The 27,032-nt window shown below is 41.3% G+C and overlaps 1 protein-coding gene across 8 annotated transcripts in view; it reads left to right on the forward strand.

Annotated features, from left to right (window-relative positions):
* Positions 1-3,933: 3,933 nt before the first annotated feature.
* The window catches only part of RWDD3 (RWD domain containing 3), a 295,791-nt gene continuing 272,692 nt past the window's right edge, over positions 3,934-27,032 (forward strand). For 7 of the 8 annotated variants that reach the window (XM_039339788.1, XM_039339790.1, XM_039339787.1 and 4 more), the window contains exons 1-2: positions 3,934-4,087; positions 25,178-25,662. In XM_039339788.1, the coding sequence (XP_039195722.1) occupies positions 4,003-4,087; positions 25,178-25,662 (570 nt within the window). In that variant the 5' untranslated portion in view covers positions 3,934-4,002. The remainder of the gene's footprint in view (positions 4,088-25,177; positions 25,663-27,032) is intronic. The other variant, XM_039339793.1, reaches the window with a different exon arrangement.

Genomic DNA, 27,032 nt, shown 5'->3' on the forward strand with positions numbered 1-27,032 from the left:
CAAATTTAAATATTTAACATTTTCACAAGCTGGCGAATACAAGAAAATGCATTACATTTAGATGGGATTTAATCTTTGACATGAACCTGATATTTGCATAGGGTGACAAATATCAAACTGACATTATGCTGCCTCATTTGATGACTTCCAAATGTCATAGTGCAGGAACCTACGCACAGGGACCTCAGTATTTTTAGATAGTGTCAGCTTAAAAGACATTTACATTGACTGGATTTAAAAAATATTGAAATGTATTTTTTTTTTAAAAAAAAACCAAAAACCCAAAAGACAGAAAGTAGGAAAGTTTGTTGTGAAAGCTTCAATTCTTTTTTATATAGAAGACTTTCACCGCTTGTGTTTTCTGTCGGTTTACAAACATAATTCTACTTACTCCTACATTAACTTCTGAATTGTTCCTCTGACACAGAAAGAACTTTTGTTATCTTTACCTTCTCCCTGTCCAAGTACTGTAGTCCATATTGATGTATCACTCTTACTCTGATGTATCACACTTTAAATGGGATTTCGGTGCTCCAGTTCCTGCATATTTTTATTTATATATGTATGCAACACCGCCATCCTGTTCCAATTGAGTAATTGTATTTTTACAGTGTTATATGCCAGTTGTGATTCTCATTTCACCAAGTTTCAGTGGCGCCTATCATGTCACATTTATGGGGATGCTGTAACTGTTGTAAATATATACCAGCTGCCTGAATTTTGATCACGTGACCCTGGCAATGCTACGAAAGTCACATGTGCAAGAACCATAAGTCACGTTTTCAGTGCCATTGTAATTTTGAAGAGTCACTAACTGAATGGTTGTAAATTGAGGACTACCTGTTCATACATTTCTTTCAGAATGAAAGAAAAGGAATAATTTGGTTTGAGATGTGTTTGAATATTAGTAGTTTGGGTTGGTAGTTGGCTGTTGGTTTGATATCCGAGCTTGGCAATTTGGTCGCAAACATTTCATCTCCATTTAGAGCAGCGGTTCTCAACCTGTGGGTCGCGACCCCATTTGGGGTCGAACGACCATTTCACGGGGGTCGCCAAAGAACGCGATCCGCCATTTTTTTCCCCAGCTGGCAGCACTGCGCCTGCGCGCAGCAGCACACATGTGCCGCCATGCATGGGGGCGTCGGCACGCATGGGGGCCACCGCGCATGTGCGCCGCGCATGAGGGCACCGTCACGCATGGGTGCCGTGCATGGGGGCGCTGCTGCGCATGCGCGCCACGCATGCGCGGCACGTCCTTATGACCGGGGTCGCCGGTATAAAAAGGTTGAGAACCACTGATTTAGAGGGACATTTCATCTCCATTTGGAGGGACAATTGTGCTTTGAATTGTGCTCGTCTGTCAGAGCACTGGCCTTTAAATTGGTGTAGGTGTGATTTGTCCGGATGTTTGAGTCATGGTCTGGTTTTAGACTGTTGATTGGCTGGTTGTTGTTGCTGGGCCATAGTCCTTGGTGTTTTAAGTATCGTCTGTGTGATGCAAATGGTGTTTGTTCACTTGGTTGCCTCTGTCATGGTCTGGTTTCGGGTTGTTTCTTTGGTTGGCTGTTGTTGTCGGGACGTGGTCTGGTTTCTTGTGGGGGGTTATGATTTTTGCTGTGTGGTGGGGTGCCTGTTTGTTCATTTTAAATGCTGCCTTCGAGATTGCAGTTGAAGTAGTTCTTCGTTCTCAGCGGTTGGTAGATTGGGTCGATGTCAATGTTTATTGATTTATTGGTGGAGAACCAGGCTTTGAGGAATTCTCTTTCTCTCCTTGATTTCGCTTGAGTTGCAACTGTGGTCCCGGATAGATCAAAATTGTGTCCGTCTGAGTCTTTGTGGATGGACATGAGGGATAGTGGGTTGTGTCTTTTGATAGCCAAGGAATGTTGTGCAGTCTGGTAGATAGCTTTCTTCCTGTTTGGCCCACATAGTTCTTTTCACAATTGCTGCATTGGATTCGGTATAAGACACCTGATCTTTGGTTTGTTTCTGTCTGCTCCTTAGGTTTTAATAGGGTCCATCTGAGAGCTGAGGCTGGTTTGTGAGCTAGTACGAGATCATGTTGGCATAGTAGTCTTGCCATCATCTCTGAAACATTCTGTACGTAGGGAATTGTGATTCGTCTGGTCGTTGTTGTTCCTGTTGTAGTTTTTATGTTGCTTTGGGTGTTTGTATTGTTTGTGTGCAGGGATCTCTGGATGAAATTTCGTGGGTATCCGTTTTTCTCGAAGACTTTGTATTAATGTTTTTGTTCTGCTGATCTGATTTCCTTGATGTTGCAATGTGATTCCACTCTTCTAATTTGGCTTTTGTGGTCTCTGGGCAACTCTCGCCGATGAGTACTACATTTGTGAAAATATCTTTCAAGCCCAATCTTTGTAACAGTCCTGCCTGAATTGTCCAAGATGAAGGATGCGAAAGATGAAAACATCTTTATGATCCTTTCCAACAATTGGTAATTTAATAACATAACAAGTTGTTCAAGGATTCTTATGCAGTTTTAAATGTAAAAAAGGCAGTGATTGTTAATGTATCAAACTTGTTTCAGAGTGTTAATAATAGCATATTTCACGGTACCACATATGACTATTTATTTTTATCTTGCCTTTATTATTTTTATAAATAACTCAAGGTGAAAAACATACCTAATCCTCCTTCCTCCTCCTACTTTTTCCCACAGCAACTCTGTGAGGCGGATTGGGTTGAGAGAGAGAGACTTTATCCAGGGAATTATTTAGTTGATGCATTAACACTTCATGAACATTATCCTTTTGATTTCCCCTCTCCTCCCAACAACTGGAAGCTCTGGGTTCAGCCTGCTTCTTCTCCTCTTCATCCAACAGAATGAGGCTAGTTTTCTGCAACAGCCCTGTGAAGTAGGTCTGGACCAGGCAAAGCCAAGTTTTAAAGAAAGATCACCTACTTTGCATAGCTGAAACCTGAACATATCTCATGTTCTAATCCTATTATTCTAAGTACTGTTCCAGCCTCTCCACCCCCAAAGATAGGTAGGATTACAATGTCCATAATCCAGCTGCATTGGATGTTGGAAACAATGAATGTTATGGAATGTTGTCCGACGCCTCTTATGGACCTCATTAGGAGTTGCTGAAAGAAAGAATACAGAGAGTCCTCAACTTATGACAATTGAGCCCAACGTTTTTGTTGTTAAGTGAGAATGAGAATGCTGCCACGGTCCTAAGTGTGAAAAACGGTCATGAGCCACTTTTTCAGTACTATTGTAACTTTGAATAGTGAGTATTCAATAGTCACTAAATGAGCTATTGTTAAGTCGAAGACTCCCTGTACTGATACTGATGCACTAAAGCAGTGTTTCTCAAACTTATTTATTCATTTGTTTATAACTCACCTTTATTATGTTTACAAATAACTCAAAGTGGAAAACACACACAATACTCCTTTCTGTTCCTATTTTCTCCACAACAACTCTGTGAGCTGGGTTGGGTTAAAATTAGAATCAGAAAAGAGCTGGAAGTCTCTTTTGGAGGTCTTTTAGTCCAGCCCCCTGCTCAAACAGGAGTTCCTATATACCATTTCAGACAAGTGACTATCCAGTCTCTTCTTAAAAACCTCTAGTAATGAAGCAAGTGACAGGCCCAAGATCACTCAGCCCACTTTCATGGCTAAGGCAGAACTTGAATTTATCTCCCACTCTCTGTCCTGGTGCCAGCTAGACAAAACCTTAGGATCCGTAGACTTCTGTAAAACATATAATCTAAATTCGTCTCATCTCTTCCGTGTGGACATTATCAGTGGGGATTAACGAGCTCCATTTGCAATCTGCGGTTGTTTTGCAACGCGGGACTCGATGCTCCGCCGCAGACATTTGAAACAGCCTCTCCCGTTCCGGCTGCTGAGCACTGAGGTAGCGCATTGCCCCCTGGTGGGGGATATAATTTATTTTCCCTCCACTCTGTTTTTTCTGCGGGCGGAAGTGGAAGTGCTGCTCTCGTCTGTGGCTTGGAGAAGTCCCTTACTGCCATGTCGGCGTTAGCTTTGGAGGAGCTGTCTGCCATTGCTGCTATTTACTGTGGGCGAGAGGAATGCGAGGTGCTGGAAGTGTCAGGTGATTGCTTGGCCATGGTGGCCTCTGGCTATTTCGTCGCCGCCTTTTACCTGGATCCTAATCGTGGCATGGCAAACCTCTGCTTTTGTCTCGAGGAAAAAGAGCAGGGGCTCCCCTAAAACAAGGCTCCCCATCAGGGGCTCCCAGATATTGTGGCTGGTGATATTCCTGCCCCATCTGCAACACAGGCTGGGAATGTGGGAGGCCCAGTTAGGGAAACCTCCCCACAAGAGCCACATCAGTAGCTGCATCCAGCTTTGCACTTTTAAATATAGTTTGTTTGTTTTTATTCCCAAACGTGCTCCCCATTTCTCCCTATAATTGGCATGTAATTCTTTATATGGTAGGTTATTTGAATCCCCCTGAAGAACCAATGATTCGAAGCTGATGGAGCTCCAGGTTTTTAGCCAGATTCTTTTCTTTGTACTTGACTCTCACCCATTTAGAAAGGAAAGAGTAATTTAAATTTTCTATAGGTTCAATAGAAACTCTAGAACATATGCTATTACATTGCTCCTAATATGAGGACTCTAGACAGACTCTTACATACTGTGGCTTGAAGAAATTCCCAGATAGAGAGTGTGATTTCTATTTAATAATGCTACTTAACAGTTCTATTTAATGGCGTTATTGTCAGACAAGGACAAGAAAATAACCTTCAAGTCTCCCAATTCTCATCCCCGTACCATTACTCAGGACTGGAACTTCTTATAATAGTATTTTATTTGGATTTATTTTAGTAGCTATGCTCTTAATTATTTTTAGACTCGGTGATACTCTGTTTTTCTCTTACGCATAAACATACCTAGAATGATAAAATACTACTTTTATTCAATATTTTGTTTGTATTTGGTATTAGGGCTGTAAAAATTGAATTGAATTGATTTATATAAGAGAGGGTCACAATCTCCCCACGGATAGCAGGATTGCCTTCTGGGATGGAAGGAGTAAGATTTCTAAAAGTAGTAAAGCTGTTGCTCTACTACTTCTAGTCAATGGCTTTTTAAAATTGGAATCATTGGTGCTACAGTTTGACACTGATGGATTTGCAGTGTCGAGTATAGGACTCCACGATTGGAAAGACTGTGTGTGATCAACTATGATAGTCCTTATTTAGTGACTACAGTTGGGACCAGAAATCGTTAAGCAAAGCAGTCTCTAAGTGAAAGTGTGACTATAGCTATGATCTTACTTCTGCTTTCTATACAAACCTGTGAGGAATGTTCGCAGAGTTACTTTTTCATCACGGTTGTACATGCAAACAGTTGCTAGACAAGGTGATCAACAAACGAGGACTACTTGAATTGTGTTTATAAAATATTTTTGGTGATAGTGCTCTTAGAGTTAGAATGTAAGAGATGCATAATCTGTACAGTATTATATTTTATGAAGAATTTTTTCCAGAAGCCACCTCAGTTGATGCTGTCGTGCTGTCGTTTTCAATAACATGCATGCCTGTTAGGAGGATCCTTTCTCCCCCCCCCCCTTATGTGTGTTTCTGCACAGTTTTCTAAACTATCCTAGCAGTTGCCCTGCCTTTATTGGTTTTATTATTTATTAAGCATATTTTGATGCTGCCAGAATTGAGACTACTCTCTGTGGCTTACATAGGTAAAAATACAACCTAAAACATCCCAGTACAAAAAATTAAAATATAGCAGCCGTACAACAATACAAAAAAAAAAAAATAGAATAAAGAAAGATAGTAACAGCAGATCAAATGAAATCAGGGGAATCTTAAGGATCAAGCCATGACTGGTATTGTCAAACCTCATTTGGCTGTTTCAGACCAGCTCAGTTTTTGATCAGGAGGCTAAGTTGTGAAAAATATTTTGGAAACATCCTCAGCTCCTTCATCTTTTTTTTTGTTTTTCCTATAAAAAGTCTACACACCCCTATTAAAATGCCAGGTTTTGAGATGTAACATTCTATTTTTTTATTGTTTTTTTTTCATCCTAAAAGATTTCAGTTTTTCAATTGAATTGTACATATTATATGTTATATAAAAGGAGGAAAAAAATTCTGAAGTGATTCATCTTGGCCTGATTTTTCTTTTACATCTCAAAAACCTGCCATTTGAACAGGGCTATCCTGTAGCTTGCATCTTTTATTCAAGCAAGAAGTAATACCAGTTTCCTCTGAGATATGTTTTCTCGCCGTTTTTTCCCCCCTCTGTCTCCTTAGCATGGGGATAAATTACTCGATGTAAACTTTATTTATTTCCCCTGCTTTCAGCTCAAGCGTCTGTAAACATGTAAAATGTTCCCATCTTGTTCCCTTTCCTCTTGTAAGCATTGCCCTTCCACCCTGCCTATCTGTCAACACCTGCTGGTAAGCTGAACCAAACAGTCTCCTTTGCTGCCAGTAGCCACTGAAAGCCCCAAGACTGCTCTACAAGAGTTTACCACCAGACTGCTAAATATCACTAATGCCCATTAAATATGCATTCTGATATATTGCAAACAAAAAACAAACAAAAAAACCCACACACCTTAGCTTCTTTAGTCTGGGATGCTATTGGTGTAATTTCTGTCAGAATTTTGTTTGCATGGTACAGATATTTTTAAATATACTTGTGGGATGTTCCAAGGCCTGTTATAGGTTACAGTGAAACAGTCTAGATCAGGGGCAGGCAACCTTGGCTCTTTTATGACTTGTGGACTTCAACTCCCAGAATTCCTGAGCCAGGAATTCTGGGAGTTGAAGTCCACGAGTCATAAAAGAGCCAAGGTTGCCTCCCCTGGTCTAGATAAATAAACTTATTTAAGTAACAACGAGATCATACAAATAGCTTAATTTCGATGTGGGGGGAGCTCAGAAAAAGTGATCATTGCCCCACTGGTCTCAGCGGCTGGTTGACATTGTCTGGATTTTGAAGCTAAGCAGCTTAATTAGACTTTGGATAGGAGGCAACCAGGTCCTGTGTTTGCAAACCACCTCCATCCTGATGCCAAGAAGACTGCATGGATTCATTCATAAAACCTCTAGAAGTCAAGCTTGACTTGAAGGATATTTTATTTTCTTGAGGGTGTTTTCTCTATTTGAGACTCTAGTAGAAACTAGATTTGGTGCTTTGCAGGAAGTGAACATTCTCCCTGGTGGCTTTGAGTAGATAATGAAGACTATGGGAAAAAGACCTTTGGAATTTCTGGAATCTACTTGGCCTGAAATCCCCTAGTGCTATCAGTTGAAAATGACCCTGCAGATAGGAATGTAAACTTCTTCAGGTGCTCTCTTTAGTTACTAAAATAGAGAATTGATAGTGTCAACTCTTCAGAGGAGGCCTAAATACAACCAGCTGTACTTTGACATCTCTTTTCTGAGAGAAGCTATCTAATCAGATCAACCAAGGATATTTTGGTGCCAACTTTACATTGCAATGGACCCAGAAAAATTGGTTTCATCCAAGCGTGCTGGAGTAGAACAACAGCCCTTAAGTATCCTGTCTACCTCCTCAAGGTTTATTTATGAAAGATGATCTCCTGCAACTGGATCAGAAAGAGTTTTTGGATGCTTCAGTAGAAGCCGCTCTTAATGTTGATACCACTGTCAGCACATATGAGTGAATTTATCAAAGAGCCTAACAAATTAAGCATGGAAGGTTCTAAATAGTTCTGATGCCTCTCTCTTGAGGTTTAGTTAAAATAAATCTTTTATCGCTGAATGGGCTCCACTGAATGGTTACTTGATGCAGTGGTGTAGAGAATGAATCTCATATGTCTAGGAAAACTATCCTTGAAAACAGACAATTTGAAAACCACTGATGTGCAGCATATTGTGACAGTTTATCTAGGTGTGCCTCTGTATTGCAGGCACTCACATATTCCTCACCAATTATTCTGAGTATCTAATTTTATTCTGTTTGCATTTGTATTAGCAGGGGCAAATTCCATTCAGCATCTTTTTCCTGACAGTTTTAGAAAGTCCTGCATCTCTACCATTGGCAGCTTTTGACACAGCAGATTCTAATGGATGTCATATTTCTGTCACCATTTTTTTAAAATCTTCAACTGAAGATGGGTAACTTTGATGGGTGAGTGAATGATGCTAGTCAGAACTGGCTTGCTAAAAGGGAACTGGAAATCTACAATAGTAATTTTTTCTCTCTTCCAAGTATAAGTCCTAAAGATTGAAAAAAGAAGGAAAAAGTAATAATACAGTGTTCATTTCTTACCCTGGCTATTTGATTATTAAAGTGAGGCTTTAATGTACTTTATATTGATCATGTCTCATATTTCTTAACTGATCAAAACACATTTTGTAAATAGTCCTTTGAGTTACTAGAGTCTAGCTTCATGTGATACTAATCATATGGCGAGCAATCATGTCACTTAAAGAAATACATGTTTAATTAGTACACCCCACATGTAGTGGGGTGCCCCAGGGCTCTGTTCTGGGCCCAGTGCTCTTCAACATCTTCATCAACGATTTGGATGAAGGGATAGATGGGGAACTCATCAAATTTGCAGACGACACCAAGCTGGCAGGAATAGTCAACACTCCAGAAGACAGGCTTAAGATACAGAAGGATCTGGACAGACTTGAACACTGGGCACTAACTAACAAAATGAAATTCAATGGTGAAAAAAACAAGGTTCTACATTTAGGCAAGAAAAACCAAATGCAGAAGTACAGCATGATAGCAGTATTCCAATATCTCAGGGGCTGCCATAAAGAAGAGGGAATTAAGCTATTTTCCAAAGCACTGAAGGCAGGACAAGAAGCAACAGGTGGAAACTAATTAAGGAGAGAAGCAACCTAGAACTAAGGAGAAACTTCCTGAGAGTGAGAACAATTAATCAGTGGAACAGCCTGCCTCCAGAAGCAGTAAATGCTCCAACACTGGAAGTTTTTAAGAAGAGACTGGACAGCCATTTGTCTGAAATGGTGTAGGGTTTCCTGCCTGAGCAGGGGGTTGGACTAGATGACCTCCAAGGTCCCTTCCAACTTTACTACTATTACAATTATTTAATTGAATACTATAGTTACCTTTTTCCTTCCAAGCCAATACATTAAACTGGCATCTAATTTTTACTAAGATGATAATTGGGAGGGAAGTGCTGCAATGCCAGTGATTCTCCTAACCCAACATCTCTAGATTTGGCACTTATATGATGTGATTGTTCATTTATATCCTGTTTACAGGTAATCCTTAACTTACAACCACAATTGAGCCCAAAATTAATGTTGCTAAGTAAGGCAGCTAAATGAATCATGCCCCATATTATGATCTTTTTATCATGGTTATTAAGTGAAACACACAGCATATCTCGTTTCTCCCACTGACTTGCTACGAGGCCGACTATTGTTGCTCATCATTCTCATTTGGATTGTTGCATTGCACCGGACATGCTCTTGAATACCACTTAGAAACTTGATCAGGTCCAGAATGAACTAGCTGAAGTAGTCAGTAGTATCTCTACTTTGAGAACTGAAGTAGTCAGTAGTACCTCTACTTTGAGAACTGCACCAGTTACCATTATAGTTCAGGATCCAATTCCAGACACAAGACATTAATGTCTTTAAACCAGTGGTTCTCAACCTTTTTATACGGCGACCCCCGGTCACACGGACGCGGCGCGCATGTGTGGCGCCGGCCCCATGCGTGGCGCAAATGTGTGGCGCTGGCCCCATGCGCAGCGTGCATGCACAGCGCTGGCCCCCATGCGCGGCGCGCATGCGTGGCGTCGCCCCCTGAGGGGGAAAAATGGCGGATCGCATTGTTTGGCGACCCCCGTAAAATGGTCGTTCGACCCCAAATGGGGTCGCGACCCATAGGTTGAGAACCGCTGCTTTAAACTATTGAGGGTTGAGGATCATTTGCTCTAGCAGCCTTTACTTGTCCCTTAATGATCTGTAAGAAATGACTGTTTCTGGTTTCCATCCTTTAGGATATTTCATTTGTAGATTTCTTCAAATGAGCCTTCTCCATTACCTCTCTCCTTCTCTGGAATAGCATTTACCCTGAAATCAGACAGGCTCTGACTCTCTTTCAGCAAAAGACCTTAAGATCTGGAGGCTAAAACATAAAAACGGTTGCTGGAATTGGGTATGTCTAGTTTAATGAAAAGAAGGACTAGGGGGAACAACATAGCAGTGTTCCAATATCTCAGGGATTGCCACAAAGAAGAGGGAATCAAGCTATTCTCCAAGGCGCCTGAAGGCAGGACAAGAAGCAATGGATGGAAACTAATCAAGGAGAGAAGCAACCTAGAACTGAGGAGACACTTTCTGACAGCGAGAACAATTAATCAGTGGAACAATCAGCCTCCAGAAGCTGTGAATGCTCCAACACTGGAAGTTTTTAAGAAGAGACTGGACAGCCATTTGTCTGAAATGGTATAGGCAGGGCTTTTTTTTTTCCCATAGAACGCCCAGAACGGAGTTCCGGCACCTTTTTTGGATGGAACCTTGGAGAGTAGGCAAGGTGGGTTGTATGACGTGTGTGAGTTCCGGCACCTTTTTTTTTTTTTTTAAGAAAAACACTGGGTATAGGTTTTCCTGCCTGAGCAGGGGGTTGGACTAGATGACCTCCAATATCCGTTCCAACTCTGTTATTCTATTCTATCTGCCTTTTTCAGCAGGCCTTTAGCTTCTGTGAGTCATATTTTTTGGTAGTGGGGATTTATTGTAATGGAGATTCTTGTATAGTGTGTCAACGTACTACTACTACTTGTAGGTCAAGAAGCTACAGTCAGCTATGATTGCAATAGCATATAAGAGAAAGAAACTTAAAATCCTTCGATCAGCATCACTGTGGCTCCAGTTAAGTCTCATGGTTGAATTAAACCAAATAAGAAACTGGAGAATGTCCTTCATTTGCCCTGTAGAAAGTAAGCTAAGAATGTTGGGATTTTACTGCATATGATACTTGGGGGAAGGGAATGGTATGAGGATCATAAAACTTGTTAATAGATATTAGTCCCTCTAATACAGAGGTCTGTAATCTTTTGGGCACCAGGAACCGGTTCCGTGGAGAGAGGTTTTTCCACAGACCAGAGAGTGCGTGGTTTTGTGTGCTGCCTGCATCTCGTGGATGGGGTTTTGCTCGTTTGTGTGGACTGGTTGCTTGCATGCTGTGGCCCGGTACTGGTCCACGGACCGGGGATTGGGGACCCCTGCTCTAATAGTTTGCCAAGGTTGTAACTTCATTTCTTTTTTTGGCAAAATCTGCCTGAAATATGCACAGTTTTTTTGTTGATGTAACTCAGTTTCCCCTAACCTGGCATCTTTCACATGTGGGGTAATTCGGAAGATTATTTAGCACTTTCTCCCATTAAGATTATGTTTTGATTGTCATGCCTGTCCATGATTAACTTGACCATGATTTAACTTGATTGACCCAGTTTTCTTAGTCTGAGTAACATAGTGAATTAGCCACGTTGTGTGGGCTCACCTGGCTAAAATGTGGGTTGCTAATCTGTGATTTGGTGTGTACGAACAGCTAGCAGATGGTTGGATAGCAGAAAAGCTTGCAAGACCCTATTATTGGTAGTCCAAAGTGTGCTGATGATACCCATTAGAGTTCTGTTTTTTTTCCTCACCTACGTATCAGCCCACCATAAGTCTGGTAAAAATAATCTTAGTGTGTATTATGATAACTGATTATTTTTCTTTCTTCTGCTTTTTTCCGCTAAGAATAGCAACTTTGGGGAAGCGTTCTCTAGAAAACAAATATATGTGTTTGTGAAGACTCCCCTTCTGTTTTCTTCATATATTTAAAACATTTCTGTACTGCTGGATGAGCTCCCTAAGCAGCCGCAATACAAAATTGCAACCACTTAGCTTCTGGAAGTGACTTCGTTGTGTACTATTTCAGCCTTTCCCCAAATCTTTAGGTTTGTTAAACTGCATCTCCCAAGATTTCAAGTTAGCCATTGCTCATGCTAGTTGGGAATTCTCAGACTTGGACTCTGACACCAAGTGCGGAGAACATACATACATATATAAACAACCTCACATATACCGGTAGTCCTTGACTTACAACGGTCCCTTTAGTGACCGTTCAAACTTAATAACGGCACTGGAAAAAAGTGGCTCATAATCATTTTCTACACTTTACGGCGTTTGCAGCATCTCCCTGATCACATGATCAAAATTCAGACGCTTGGCAAGCGATTCGTATTTATGATGGTTGCAGGGATCATGCCGTCACTTTATGCGACCTTCCGAAAAGCAAAGTCAGTGGGGAAGCCAGTTCCACTTAACAACCGTGTTACTAACGGAACAACTGAAGTGATTCACTTAGCAACTTTGGCGAGAAAGGTAATAAAATAGGGCAAAATTCACTTAACTTCACTTAAATTCACTCTGTCCTTCACTATCAGGATATTGAATATCCACCTGTGTGCCCCCAAGTGTTACAAATCCAGTTATGAGGTACGTTTCAGTGCATAAATAAATTTTGGAAGCGGATTCAAATATTGCAAATATGCAATTATGATATATATATATTCCAGTTTTGCAAAATAATAATTTTGTAGCCGTAGATTCCAGAAGCATCTTTGTAGCATCTTAATTAGATGTGAATAATTTATGAAATGGCTTTCTCTTAAAATGCAGCTGAGTTGGAACACTGGTCATCCACGTTTAGGATTGTGAAAAAAAATCACAAATACCTGTACACTTAGAAACCTAAAATCTATTGCGTTTGTCCCCTTTTTCAATATTATGCTCACGGTATACCCATATTATTCTCTTGTGGCTAATTATTTCCAGTTAAAGAAACACTGCTTGAACAGTTAAAATCTTGCCGTGATAAAATCCGGTCATGAGATCTAGAAACATGAAGCACATTCCAACCAATTTAATTTGGGTGCAAGAACTGAATATGCATTCTTGGCCTGATGATTGTAAATTGGATACTGTATGGGCGACTGGACTGGTTTCTTAGATTTTTGTTTTTAATTGGTGTACAGGTGGAAAGGAGCTGTTAATCTTAAAGCAGCAGTACTGTATATTTAGTCATCTACCTCAGGCTGTTCAACACTGTTCTTCCACTTCAAGTTGTTGTGACCTGCAGGGGAAAATATAACTCATTCCTCCAAATAAGGAATAGTTGACTAATTTGGGTATGTGTGTGTATGTATGCATATAGGCATCTATATAGATCAGTGGTTCTCAACCTGTGGGTCGGGACCCCATTTGGGGTCGAATGACCATTTCATGGGGGTCGCCAAACCATGCTGTCCACCATTTTGTTCCCTTTTCCCTAGCTGTCCTACTCCCTCTTATTGGTGGCCACACCCACTTGGGGGTCACCACAACATGGGGAACTGTATTATGGGGTCACAGCATTAGAAAGGTTGAGAACCACTGATATAGATAGATATAGGTATAGATATAGGTCAGGGATAGGCAACCTTGGCTCTTTTATGACTTGTGGACTTCAGCTCCCAGAATTCCTGAGCCAGCCACGCTGAGGGGACAGGGAGAGATTTCTAAGCTGAGCCATGCTGGCTCAGGAATTCTGGGAGTTGAAGTCCACGAGTCATAAAAGAGCCAAGTTTGCCTACCCCTGATATAGGTAGAGAGATAGAGAAATAGAGAGATATAGACACGTGACATCACAAAGGGCATCTGGTCATTAAACGCTCACCTCCATCTAGTTGCCCCAACTCTACCCCAAATTAAGGGATTAAAGAGTCGTAAAAAGGGAAATAAAACAGAATATTTATAGTTGAGGGCTGAACTCTGGTCCTTGGTGCTCCCTGAGCTTGGTTGTTTTCTTGCAGGCGTTTCATTACCCAACAATGTAAATACCCTTCTAGCACTGACGATGTTAGCTAGTTGGGTAATGAAACGTCTGCAAGAAAATAACTGAGCTCAGAGAGCACCAGGGACTTCATGTATAAGTAAGAAATGGAGCTGATATCAGAAGAACCTCTGCCTCTAGTATTGTCTATTGTAGCAGCCTCTGGGTGGTTAGAGAGCGAAGAGAGCCAGCATGGCGGAGGGGGTGCAAGACGCTGCCCCGGCTGGAGATGCTCCAGAACAGGCGGAGGAACAGGGGTTGCTTGCAGAACCAGCTGCAGTGGTGGAGGGCCCTGTAGTACGCCCGAAGGAGAGGCTTCCTCCACCAGCAGTGGATCTGGAACCTGAGGTTAGGCAGAGGTCAGCAGTGACTGAGGCGGGTGGATGGTGGTTAAGTCCTGCATTGCAACAATTGGACACTGGTCAGCAGCCTACGGCGGCCGAAAGGGAGTCATATTCCGCCTGGAGGGAAGGGAGTGCTGACTTACTGTTGCCTCATCTGGACTCCGCAATCAACATACACAGGTCCACCACGTCAGGAACGAAGAACATCAACTTTATTACAGCAAAAGGTGATTAAAGTCAGCACTAACAACCATTACAGTCATGATTCTTTTATACAGTGTAAAGGCACCCCGCCTAGCCCACACCCACACCAACGCCCGTGCACCACCGCCCACTTCCTGAACCGCCCTATTTCTCCATACATGGCCATCCATCCCGAATGTTCTAGCTGCCAGCCGCAGCCTCCCGACGCTTCCCGACGCTTCGGCTGCTCCACGCGGCTCTACTCCTCCGGTTTCTGTCACCGGCTGCACTTAGACGTTCGTGCATGTGCGCTGGGTGGTTCTGGCCATTCAGTCTGTCTGCGCATGTGTTATATCGTCGTGCACGCCATCTGTGCATGTGCCAGGCCAGCTGGCCGTCGGGTTGCCGTCGGCGCATGAGCACTGGCCAGCTGCATGTCGGGCCGTTGGAGACGTGCGCCTGTAGGACCGGAGCGCTGTCAGAGAGGGGTAGGTGTTTAACGTCTTTATCTGCAGCTGGGGCAGCCTCTGCTACGGCCCGACATAGAGTATATTGAGAGGGAGGGAGATGGTAATGGGAGGGTCTCCCACGTAACTTGCACTTTGGCTATTTAGGTGCCCGTGCACCTGCTGATATGTTTCTTGAAGAACTCCAGGTTTCCTGCCCCCACTAGATGGTTAAAGATTTGTGTAATTAAAGCCTTAAATTAAAACATAGATGAATGGGAGGCTAGCACGCTGCCAAAGAGCGGTCTTAGCATAGCCTACCTTTCCACTTATTCATGTTTTAATAATGCTATGGGATCAGAGACATTGTTAGAAAATAAAATGCTGGTGGTGTAGCTTGGTGCTGAGTCCACTAGCTCAGAACTGCCCCCCTCCAAAATGATAAGAGAACATCCCATAAACTAAAGAGGATGGTAGAGAGCAGCTTCTTCTATTTCCCTGCTGGTAAAAAGGTGCTTTTGTGCCCAGCTGAGTAGATTAAAATGTTCACATGTGCAAAATGAAAAATGGAAATTGACTTCCCTTAACTATCAAGGGAAGTCTCTTTAGCTCCCCATATCACCAACTACTCAGAAACTGGTATCTTGAAAATCTTTTTTAAAAGTCAGCTTATGTTTGGGAGATACTTTTCTACAAGATGGCTGAGTTAAATAAAGAGATCTTAGAAGACCAGGGGACAGATCTTTTGAGGACTGTTGACTTGGGAGAGGATGTGAGGGGCTTTCCCCCTTCCACTCATGGTATATAAAAACATGAATTTCTCAAAGCTTAAAATTACATGGTTAACATTCAGAAGAAGATTGATTGAAAACGATGTGTGTATGAATTTAAATAAGCTAATTAACAAAGACTTGTTTTTCTTTATTTGCCTATTCCCCCAAGATTAACGTTGCGGATAGAATGACATAATTTACTTATTAATCTGTTCTGTTCTCTGCTAGGGTTTGCTCATCCAGCTCGTCATATATGTAAATGTTCATCAAAATGTGGATTTCTGTGGATTACTCTGAGCAATGCAGAATGAATACATGACACAGAAAGTTTGCAGATGTGGAATCTGAAGCTGACACCAAACACGGGAAACCATTTTAAGTGTGCCGGCACTATTTGCTGGGATAAGCATGCGTTTGCAAGCAGTGTGAAAGTGTGTGCAAGAATTCAGCTTATTAGCACAGTAAATGTCAACAGTACAATAATATACTGCTCTCTATCTCAGATAGCACTTCCAATATAATATGTTATTAAAGTGAAATATATTTCTGTCAGGCCCAAAAATCAAGAATGACACGTGGCTGTTCTTCCAAGCTGAGTTCTTTATTGTTTTCACACTTATAGACAAGATCTTGGCAGACTGAGGTTTCTACGTCTACAATATAATCTTGTGAACTATTAGGGAGGGCCTGTCTTCACCCTCTTCCTTTCACATGTATTCTCTCTTGCTGCCTTTTCCTGTTTGTAAGGGGAACAAGACACTCCATTTTTTAACATTACTTCATCAACATCCATCTACATCTGCAGCTTTGCCATTTGAAAAAGCATTTTGATAGCTTTTATGACTTCCTTTTCACCATTTTTTTTCTTTGCTGGAAACACAGCATGTGTTTCAACTCCCTTCTTTGGCGCATCATCATCATCATTCCCATACAAATCTCTAAAACATTCCATCCAGCCTTCCCTCATTCCAATTTCTTGTTAATTCTTGTGCCTGAGGTCTTGTTTGTCCGATCCTGAGAATTTCTACCACTCCCACGAAAAAGGGAACTAAGATGTCTCTGGAGCAGGGGTAGGCAACCTTGGCTCTTTTATGGCTCGTGGACTTCAACTCCCAGAATTCCTAAGCCAGCCATGCTGAGGGGAAAGGGAGAGGTTTCCAAGCTGAGCCATGCTGGCTGAGGAATTCTGGGAGTTGAAGTCCACGAGTCATAAAAGAGCCAAGGTTACCTACCCCTGCTCTGGAGATTCTCAGTCATCCAGGTGATGATTATCCCAAAAGTGCTTTTTCAAAAGGCAACTGGACTTTGTTTTTTTCCTTGAAGACGTTTCGCTTCTCATCCAAGAAGCTTCTTCAGCTTGGCGAATCGTCTTCAAGGAAAAAAACAAAGTCCAGTTGCCTTTTGAAGAAGCACTTTTGGCACAAAGAGAACTAAGAATAATTAATTCAGTTGTCCAATTGGCTTGGGATGGCTAGATCAAAGTCTAGATCTTGTCCCATTGAAGTATTGTGGCAAACCCCTGAAATGTCTCTGTGTTAAGCTGGTCCTAATGGAGGAATGGGCCTAATTCTTATATAGCAATGTGACAACTTGCAGAAATTACAAACTCACAGCATCAGTAGCAGCTGTCAGAGCTAAAAGTGGCATAACCAGCTAACAGGTTTATCACAGTATTTTCCATCAGCAGGAGTCGAGGTGTTTTAATAGATCATCACAATAATAATAACAGCACGTGTTGAATGACTTTGTTTATGAAATAAGTAAAACAAGCACAATGCTTTGGTATTATTTCTTCATTCAGACTCTGCTTACATATCTGTAAGATGTCCAAATAATATGTTAATATAGATTGGAGATTATGTCATCCGATGCACTTAACAAATGTTATGTCATTAAGTTTTAGTTCTTAAATTGCAATGGCATTTTATTATTTTATTATTATTTTTCCATCTTGGGCTGCCATCATTTCAGTAGGTATAGCTGCTATAGTGTTTTCTAATCTCTCTCTCTCTCTCTCTCTCTCTCTCTCTCTCTCTCTCTCTCTCTCTCTCTCTCTCACACACACACACACACACACACACACACTACATTGTGTGATAAACTGTATGTAGTTGAACAACCTTGCTGCTATGAAAAAGGCAATCCTGATACCATTTCTGAGAAGTTAATCAGCAAATCAGCAAAATTATTTCCAATTCTCTCTATTACTAGACCTGTATATAATCAGAAGGAGGGATTATGGACAGAGGCCAGCTTCCTTCCAGGTCCATGCCTGTGAACCCCATCTTGCCTTACCAAAGACCAAGTCTATGGCTACATCACTGGGTAGATGCAGTCAGGACATCCTACTACCTGGTAAATGGATCTCCTGGTGAATTAGGTCCTGTTCTTACGGGGCATTGAAAAATACCGTATTTCCCTGAAAATAAGCCCTAACCGGAAAATAAGCCCTAGCACGATTTTTTTTCAGGATGCTCACAATATAAGCCCTACCCCAAAAATAAGCCCCAGTTCAGATTGTCAGCCAGATGGACGCATGTATTGAATTATAAAATATTCATATTAATATATAATTAAATATAAATAAATATTATTGACATTATTTATTTGAATACATATAGATGGTTGTACATGAAAAAATAAGACATCACCTGAAAATAATCCCTAATGCGTTTTTTGGGTCAAAAATTAATATAAGCCCTGGTCTTTCGGAGAAATACGGTAGTTGACCCAATCCCTTTTGACAAATCAAGTATCTTGAGATGAATGTGCTTGTAGTGCTTGAAGCAGTCTTCCACAGTCTGGGTGGAGATTTGGGGACTGGTTGTTCAGAGATGTTTGGAGGGTACCAAGCTAGGAAAGGCTGGTTTATATATCAGTGGGGTGGTGGCATCGCACTCCTATATAGTATATAAAGGTATGACTGTGAAGGCTCTTTGAAAATTTTGCCTTGCCTCCCATTAGTCATTCTCAGAGCTGCCTAAATCATTTCAGTTTGTGTCACTCATTAAATAGCTTTGTCTGTTGTTTATAGAGGGCACTGAAGGTTGCGAAGCTGTTGCAGTCATGGTGGGGGGGCGGGTGGCTGAGATCAGTGGAAAAAGGATAAAACTTGGGAGGTAGGGCAGAGACAAGCCACTTCAAAAGAACTCATCTGAAGCTTGGGACAGCTCCGCTGAATCTTTCAAATCTGTCTTCTCCCCGAAGAATGAATCAACTTGACATTTTAGCAACTTTTTGAAGAAATGGGGTGAAGTAGCTGAAACACATCAAAGAGCAAAAAACAGCAAGGATCTGAAAAAGAGCATCTTTCATCTCACTCCCTAATTATTTTTCTCTTTTAGTCAGAAACAGATGAGGTCCTTTGTCCTATTTTAATTTCACAAAAGGACCGTTACGATATTGTTTTATGTTAGCTATTATCCCTCTCAGGAAACAGGACATTACAAATCAGGTACTGTGATCTGCTTTAAAAAGTTGCCTCTTGCTTATATGGATTTATCTGATTGTTGTCTACTTTTTTGAAGTCATTTTTAAAAATCCCCGCAGTTTCTCTAATGTAGTAAATATGGACCCCAAGGGTCAATGGGACTATCCTTGGTTCGTTACATATATCAGTGCATTCTACATTATAACCATTATTGTTTGTTGCACAGTCAGCCAGATGTTTAGACTGGATTTGACATTTTTATTCATCTTTTTAGTCCTTCCTGTTCTAGGTAAAACTGAGTTGCACCCAAAGCACTTGTTACTCTTGGTATTATCTTTGCATTCTTTTGCCATAGTCATTCTACTTGCATTTGCAGGTTTTTGCATTTTCTTCAGCTCTTTCTCTTCTCTTCTGTTCTCTCCAGGTACTGCAACATCCACTATCCAGCACTTTAGCTTTTTCATTTTTTTATTGCTGTGTTTATTCTGTGGTTCTGCTAGTTCTTGCTTGCAAGCAAATGGTATTTCTTGCAGATATTCCAGCGCATCATTGTTCCTACTTTCCAGCCATTGTTTGAAGTCAGTCTGGGCAATCCTCTTGTAGCAGGTAACTGGGTGGTCCACTGGTTCTTCAAATTATTGGAGAGGCAGCGTTTCCTTTCTGTTGCAGTTTTCTCGGTTCTGGCTTTGTATGCAGCCAGAATTAGCTCCTTTGTCTCTTTTGTCAATTTTCTTGTTCTTAGCCATTACCAGGTCTTCTCGTTATCTGCTTTGCTTGCTAATTTTTTTTTTATGGTTCATCACAATCAACCAGACTATATTTGGCATTTTTATCCGCCTAATGTTGTTCTTATTCATTGTACTACTAGTGTTAAAATAGTATTTATTAAATTATTTTCATATAATACATTTTTTTGGGGGGGTGTTGACGAACAAAGTGAAGGGAATGATAAGTTGAAGAGTTTGGGGACCTGTAAAGCGAATTTGCAATTTGCTAATATGGCAGAGGATGTAATCTACCAAGATGTATTGGTAGAATACATCTTGGTAGATCAATGAATTTCCTCAATGAATAAATGAATAAGTGTAGTGTTTTTGATTCACTGGTTTAACTGGGTTCTCTTTATATGCATAGACAAATGTGTAGAGAACAGATCATGTTTTAGGTCATTTATACAACAATATTGAAAATTCAAAAGGGTTCTCAAACTTTCGAGCACTCATGAAGTTTACAGTGGAGGTGAGAATTCAGCTAGAGCAGGGGTAGGCAACTTTGACTCTTTTATGACTCGTGGACTTCAACTCCCAGAATTCCTGAGCCAGCATGGCTCAGGAATTCTGGGAGTTGAAGTCCACGAGTCATAAAAGAGTCAAAGTTGCCTACCCCTGAGCTAGAGGTTTCCTGGCTCATAAGTTCAGTCCTATAGTCTCATATATTTAGATTCTCCCTTATTTATGATAGATGTAAGGTAGCAGCGTTCTGTAGAACGTTCTTAACCATGCTTCTTGCTACCGGGTGGGTTATTGCTTAGAGATGATTTATATTTTCAAGCAAGTTGCACATATTGTTACAGGTAGTCCTCAATTAACAACAGCTCATTTAGTGACCGTTCAAAGTCATAACGGCACTGAAAAAGTGACTTAGGACTGTTTTTCACACTTACAACCGTTGCAGCCTCCCCATGGCCACGTGATCGAAATTCAGATGCTTGGCAACTAGTTCATATTTATGACTGTTGCTATGTCCCAAGGTCAAGTGATTGCCTTTTGCGATCTTCTGACAAGCAAAGTCAATGGGGAAGACAGATTCATTTAACGACTGTGTTATACGCTGCAGCCGTGTTACAATGTAACACCTGCAGTGATTCACTTAACGACTGTGGCAAGAAAAATGGTATCATGGAGCAAAATTCACTTAACAACTGTCCTGCTTAGCAACATACATTTGGGGCTCAGTTGTGATCATAAGACGAGGACTATCTGTACTTAGTTTTTTTTAGGTTCAGCCTACTCTCATGGAAGTGTGATCTGGGAAACCTATTTTACTACAGTTAATATGTGACCTAATCCAGGGGTTCAAATATGCTCCTAGCATGGAAGGTTCTGCTTAATTTTATGGCCTATATTTCCCCCCAGCTTACCTAACTCACAAGACTGCTGATGTGAGGATAAAAATGGATGGAGATTCTCACTTTAAATTCCTGGAGAAAAAATGGAATGAGCCTAGCAAACTAATAATAAGTCTTGTATTAGACTCATGGCTGTTATTTTGACTAGCTATTTATGTTTGTAGCAAAACCCCATATATAGTAATATCTCTACTCCAGGCAGCGTAAAAATCCATTTTTCTATTTCATTATATATTACCCCATCTGAGAGCATTCTTCATGCAACAGGACAAGCATCAGCTCTTCCCTCTGGTATATCTCTCTGTACAAATACTCAGGATTATTCCTATCCATAAATATGGAATTTCCATTTAATTGACTGTGGCTGGCTGAGATACCCTGACTGTGGCAGAGTATAAAATTGGCCTCTGTTTTAAGTGTCATGTAGACCAGGGGTCCCTAACCTTTTGGGCAGCAGGGACCAGTTACATGGAGAGAGATTTTTCCGCGGACTAGAGGGGGCATGGCTTTATGTGCTGCCTGCATCCCGTGGGTGGGGCTTTGTTTGTGCAGCCCTGTTGCTGGCATGCCGCGGCCCGGTACTGGTCCATGGCCCGGGGGTTGGGGACCCCTGATGTAGACAACAATAAATCTCTTGCCTAATTAAGACCCAGGAGAGTAGGCGCTTCTGCCTACTGGTGGAATTGTATAAGAAGTGGATTTGTTAGGCAATGGAGGAAAGCTGCTGGAGACTGTGGATATCGTATTTCTGCTGTGTATAGACTGGAGGTGCTGTATAAATCCAGACGTGGTTGGAGGAGGAGCTGAGCACCCAGCAGGAGCAGGCAGGATGAGAAAGAGAGATATGTGGCATGAACTAGCACAGTGGTGGCGAACCTATGGCATGTGTGCCAGAGGCGGCACTCAAAGCCCTCTCTGTGGGCACGTGTGCCGTCGTCCCAGACCCACCTCCCCCTGCAGCCCCCTCCTTCCCCTGCAGCCCTCTCCTCACCAGCAACCCCCTCAGAGGAGAGTCGCCCCTGAACATAGCCCGTGCGGAGCAGCACAGCCAAGGACATGGCAGCTGGGCAGTAGGGACAAGACTCCGTCCTCGCACTCCATCGTGCGCAGATGCTGCTGCGGTGCACAATCAGAGGGTGTGGCCATGGTGCTGCTGGTCCGGCTGGGCCATCTGTGGCAGGTCATGCAGGCGATGAATGGCCCTGTGGACGGGCGGGGCAGGGGCGGAGCGGGTGGGATGGGAGCGACATGGGGCGGGGGCAGGGCCAGTTTTGGGGCACCCAAGTCTCTAAAAGGTTCACCATCACTGAACTAGCAGGTGGAAGAAACAGCTGATTTGGAAAGAGCAGACCAGAAAAGCATCAGAAAGGACAGCTTGACAAAGGTGGACGACTTCTCAAAGGTTTGAGAAAGAGTGATTTTTTTTTCACTTCTTCTCTTCTTCCTCTCTAGACTGAAAGTAAGTCAAGGAGTGAAAGTTCTGAAGCTGTCTAATGGAATTCATATATATATATATATATATGCGTGAATCAAGGAAGTCCTGATCAAAGTTCTGATAAGGAAAATCTGTGTGAGTCAAGGAAGGAGGGAGATCCAGGTGGTTAGTAAACCATAAAATGCTCCATTTAGAAATGTCTCTTCGTAGATAGCAAGTGGGTAGATAAGCGAAAGCCACTCTATCTAAGACAAAGAAAAGTATTTACTTCAAAAATCCTGTATTTACTTCAAGATCAATGCAGTTTGGAGAAGAACAATGTGTGTGGTTGTGTGCATGCACATGCACCTGGAAAGTTCCCATCCCTTTTCTTACTTTTGACACTGACAGGGCTATTAATTATTGCTAGATGATTGATCTTCATGAGGTTGTCTGATTCTCCTTTCAAATCTTCCTTCTGTTTGGTGACAGCATTTGCACGTATATGTTGTGTGAAGGAACGTTTCCTTTATCTGTCACGAATCTGTCCATCAGTTTCATTGGAGGATGTCAGATTCTAACGTTTTGAGTGGGATAACTCTTGATTCATACTTTGAATACTGATGAAAATTTTTCCGCCCAATCATTTTCAAAATATGAACAAAGCTAATAGCTCCTTTACAGCCACCCATCCCTGCATATTCCGACCATTGGTCCCCATGCAACTATAAGGCTTCTGTATTACTTTAGATATTTAGTAATCCACACTTATTTTTTTATTTCCCTAACTCCTTACTATCTTTAAAATAAAAATACGAAGTGGGCCTGGCAGTTTGTTGATGTCTGACTACTAAAAGAACAGCTGATAAAAACATGAGTACATCTACAGTAAGTATAAGACACCAAGAATTGTTCAAGTGAGCCTTATTTAATCTCACACTCTTTATTATTTTTAACACATACAGTAGTTGGCTCTTTAATTGTTACTTTAAATAGTTATTGGAAAATACAAAGATTTAAATTAATCATTATTAGATGCAATGCAACTTGCAGTTTCCTATATTTATCTTGCTTTATTACTTCAACTAACATCCTACTTTTCTACTCAATATGGTATTTGGGGCAGCTATTTTTTTAAAAAAATAGAACGAAACAATTAAAATCATGTAAAGAAATGTTAATCTACCTCATAAAACTTGAAGAATAATTTTTTCAATGGTGGAAAGTGTGTCAACTAAGTGCAACTCCTGATGGAAGATAGTCCATTTGATACAAGTTCACACATTTGTTTCTGTCTCATTCAAGTTCACATTAAGACAAGCAAGTTGTCTAAAACCAAGTTTTAAACTAATTAAAATTTCACAGTTGAGACCAAAAAGGCTGGCTAAGTTGTATCCAAAAATCAGTTAGCAACTAATAATTTTATCTCAGCTACTTTCCCAACAAATACTTGGATATTTTAGCCCTCAATTTAAGACCACAATTGAACCCCAACTTTCTGTTGCTAAGTGAAACATTTGTTAGCTGAGTTTCACCCCATTTTATGACCTTTCTTGCCACAGTTAAGTGAATCACTGCAGTTGCTAAGTTAGTAACACAATTGTTAAGTGAATCTGTCTTCCCCATTGACTTTGCTTGTCAGAAGTTCACTAAAGGGGATCACATGATCCTGAGACACTGCAACCGTCATAAATATGAGTCAGTTGCCAAGTGTCTGAATTTTGATCATGTGACCATGGGGGTGCTGCAATGGTTATAAGTGTGGAAAACGATCACAAGTCACTTTTTTTCAGTGCTGTTGTATTTTCAAACGGCCACTAAATGAACTGGACTATCTGTGTTATTGCCTGGTTTAGTACTTACCATACGTAGGCCAAGAATTTCACGTATCCACTTAAGTTTACTCAGAAACAAATCTCACTGAATTCAGAGGGCTTCCAGGTAGTCCTCAAGTTATGGCCGTAATGGAGCCTGCCCATCCTGGTTGTAACTCATGACTATCATGAAGCAGGTCAACCACGTGACTGATCTGATTTTGCAGGGTTTTTTGTGTGGTAGTTGCTAAGTAAACACCACAGTTTCTGCCAGTGTCATTAAGTGACTCCTGTGGTCATTAAGTGATTCCATGATTTGTTGTGGGTTGGCTTTGCCAACAACTGGAATTAAATGCTGGGTTTGGACAGAAAGTGGTAAAATGCAATCACATAGCCAGGGGACACTGCAAACGGCCATAAATGTTCAGTCACATGACCATGGGGAGTAGCCTGACCATCAGAACTTCAATACCGGGTCGTAAGTACCGCCTAGGTGGGTCCATCAGAATTTCGAATAGTTGCAAAGCAATTGGTTGTAAGTCGAGGACTACCTGTATTTCTATATAAGCTTTAACTGTTATAATACATCTTTTAGCTATGATGCATTACTTTTCATGTATCATTATCCCCTGACACCCCACCCCCCAGTCTGAAATAAAACCATATGGCCCTGCACAAAAGAATCCATAGTTGCATAAAGTATTGATTACTGTTTGAGCTTTCCTAACAGCAAATAACTAATAAACTGTGGAGAACATTTCATTTGATCCTCTGTTGGTTATTATTATTTTGAATTCTTTTCAGAAACAAAGGGAATCTCATTCAGGATCCAGACCAGTGTGAAAGGACCTTTGGGAACGGACATATTATTAAAGTTGTTGTTTCATTTACCACTCAGTTACCCATCAAGCTTGCCAAACATCTCTCTTCATTCTGAACAACTCACAAGGACACAGTGTCTGGCTGTGAGAGCAAGATTGCTTGAAGAAGCAGCAAGCCATTTGTCTCAGCCCATGGTACATGAGTTGATCCTCTGGATAAAGCAGAATTTTCAGTCTGTGGTTGAAGAAGCTGAAATCCCAGCCTGCAGTGGGCAAAGTACTCCGTCAGTGAAAACAGCCGAGGATGATGTCTGGACTGCCCTTTTGCATTTAGACCATATGAGAGCCAAAGGAAAATATATCAAAACGGTCGAAAAATGGTGTAGAGATCTTGATCTGGCGGGAAGATTGATGTTTATGGGCAAGATGATTCTCATACTTCTTCAAGGAGACAAGCGGGACATTAAGGTGTAGGCTTTGCTCTTTGTGGCTGGTATACCATTGAATGAGAATGAATATTTGAGAATTTTGCTTGTAGCATTAACCATGAGAGATATCCTAGTTGCTGATTTTCGCACAAAACCCAACCTTCCTCTGATTGTTTTCTCCCTCTGTCCTCCAGGTTCCCTCTCCATAAAAGTTACATCCACAGCAATGTTTAATATTGGATTTGCAAGGCTAGCACTGAGAAAGAGTCAGCCATAACAACTTCACCAGTGTCCCTTCCACTCAGGTGAAGAACTCCCAAATGAGCAATAACAACAGATTGGGTAGAATTTCTTCCACTTGCTTACATTAGCCTCACACCCGGGTGAGCAGATACACGATAGGAGAAATTTGGGGTGACCTCTGTGGTTGTCCACTCTTTGGGGAGTCTAGGTTAGTGTTTCTCAGTCTTGGCAACTCGAAGATGCATGGACTTTGATTCCCAGAATTCCCCAGCTAGCATGCTGGCTGGGGATTTCTCAAGAGTTGAAGTCCAGACACCTTCAAGCTGCTAAGGTCAAGAAATAGATTTAGATGGTCTAGGTATGTGGAAGACCACCCAAGCTGCCAACGTTGAGAAATATTGGTTGAGACAATGGCTTTTTGACATACAGTGGTGAACGGGCTTTTTCCCCAGTTAATACGGTAGCCTCACCACCCAAGTGCCCTTCACACTTTCTAGCAGTAAACGAAATACTAATGCATTAATTAATCATGAAAAAGTTGCTGCCCTTTTATGACACCCCATTTGTGTTACCATAGGCAGCTGCTTCACTCGAACTAATGGATGCTATTCCTGTAACCAAGAATGGACGATTATACATAGGCCAACACGTATCTTCCATTGTGATGTATGGAATTATGGATGAATCATGACAAATTTAGTATTCTGTCATGCCTTCATGGCCAATGAAATGTAACTGGTAGAAAGTTGTGTTCAGAAATGGATTATATTATTTAGATCTGGATAATAATTACAGCCCTATGAGTCGGCTGGAATTTTATATGGAAATATATATGCAAACTGACAGATGGGAAAATTGAACAACTCCTAAATGTGAATTATTCCTAAATGTCAAAGTGGAACTTTCTGTTTTTTAGTTTAATGCCATTTTGTGAGCAATTTGCATTCGCAAAAGCTTTCGGTTACCACAGTTTTGGTTTCACTATTTTGTTCTCCAGTCAACTCTGTAGTATACTCAGAGCAAATCTTAATAAGAATGGATGGCATCGTTCTTTTTTAGGCTTTTTTTTAGTAGGGCATAAATTTGCACCGCTCAAGTCTTATTAATCTGATCACTATGTAATACGTGAATAGAACAGAATATCACAGTTGGAAAGGACCCTGGAGG

The sequence above is a fragment of the Crotalus tigris genome, unplaced genomic scaffold, assembly GCF_016545835.1.
Source record: "Crotalus tigris isolate CLP2741 ecotype Arizona unplaced genomic scaffold, ASM1654583v1 scf7180000017739.2905288, whole genome shotgun sequence".
Lineage (NCBI taxonomy): Eukaryota > Metazoa > Chordata > Lepidosauria > Squamata > Viperidae > Crotalus > Crotalus tigris.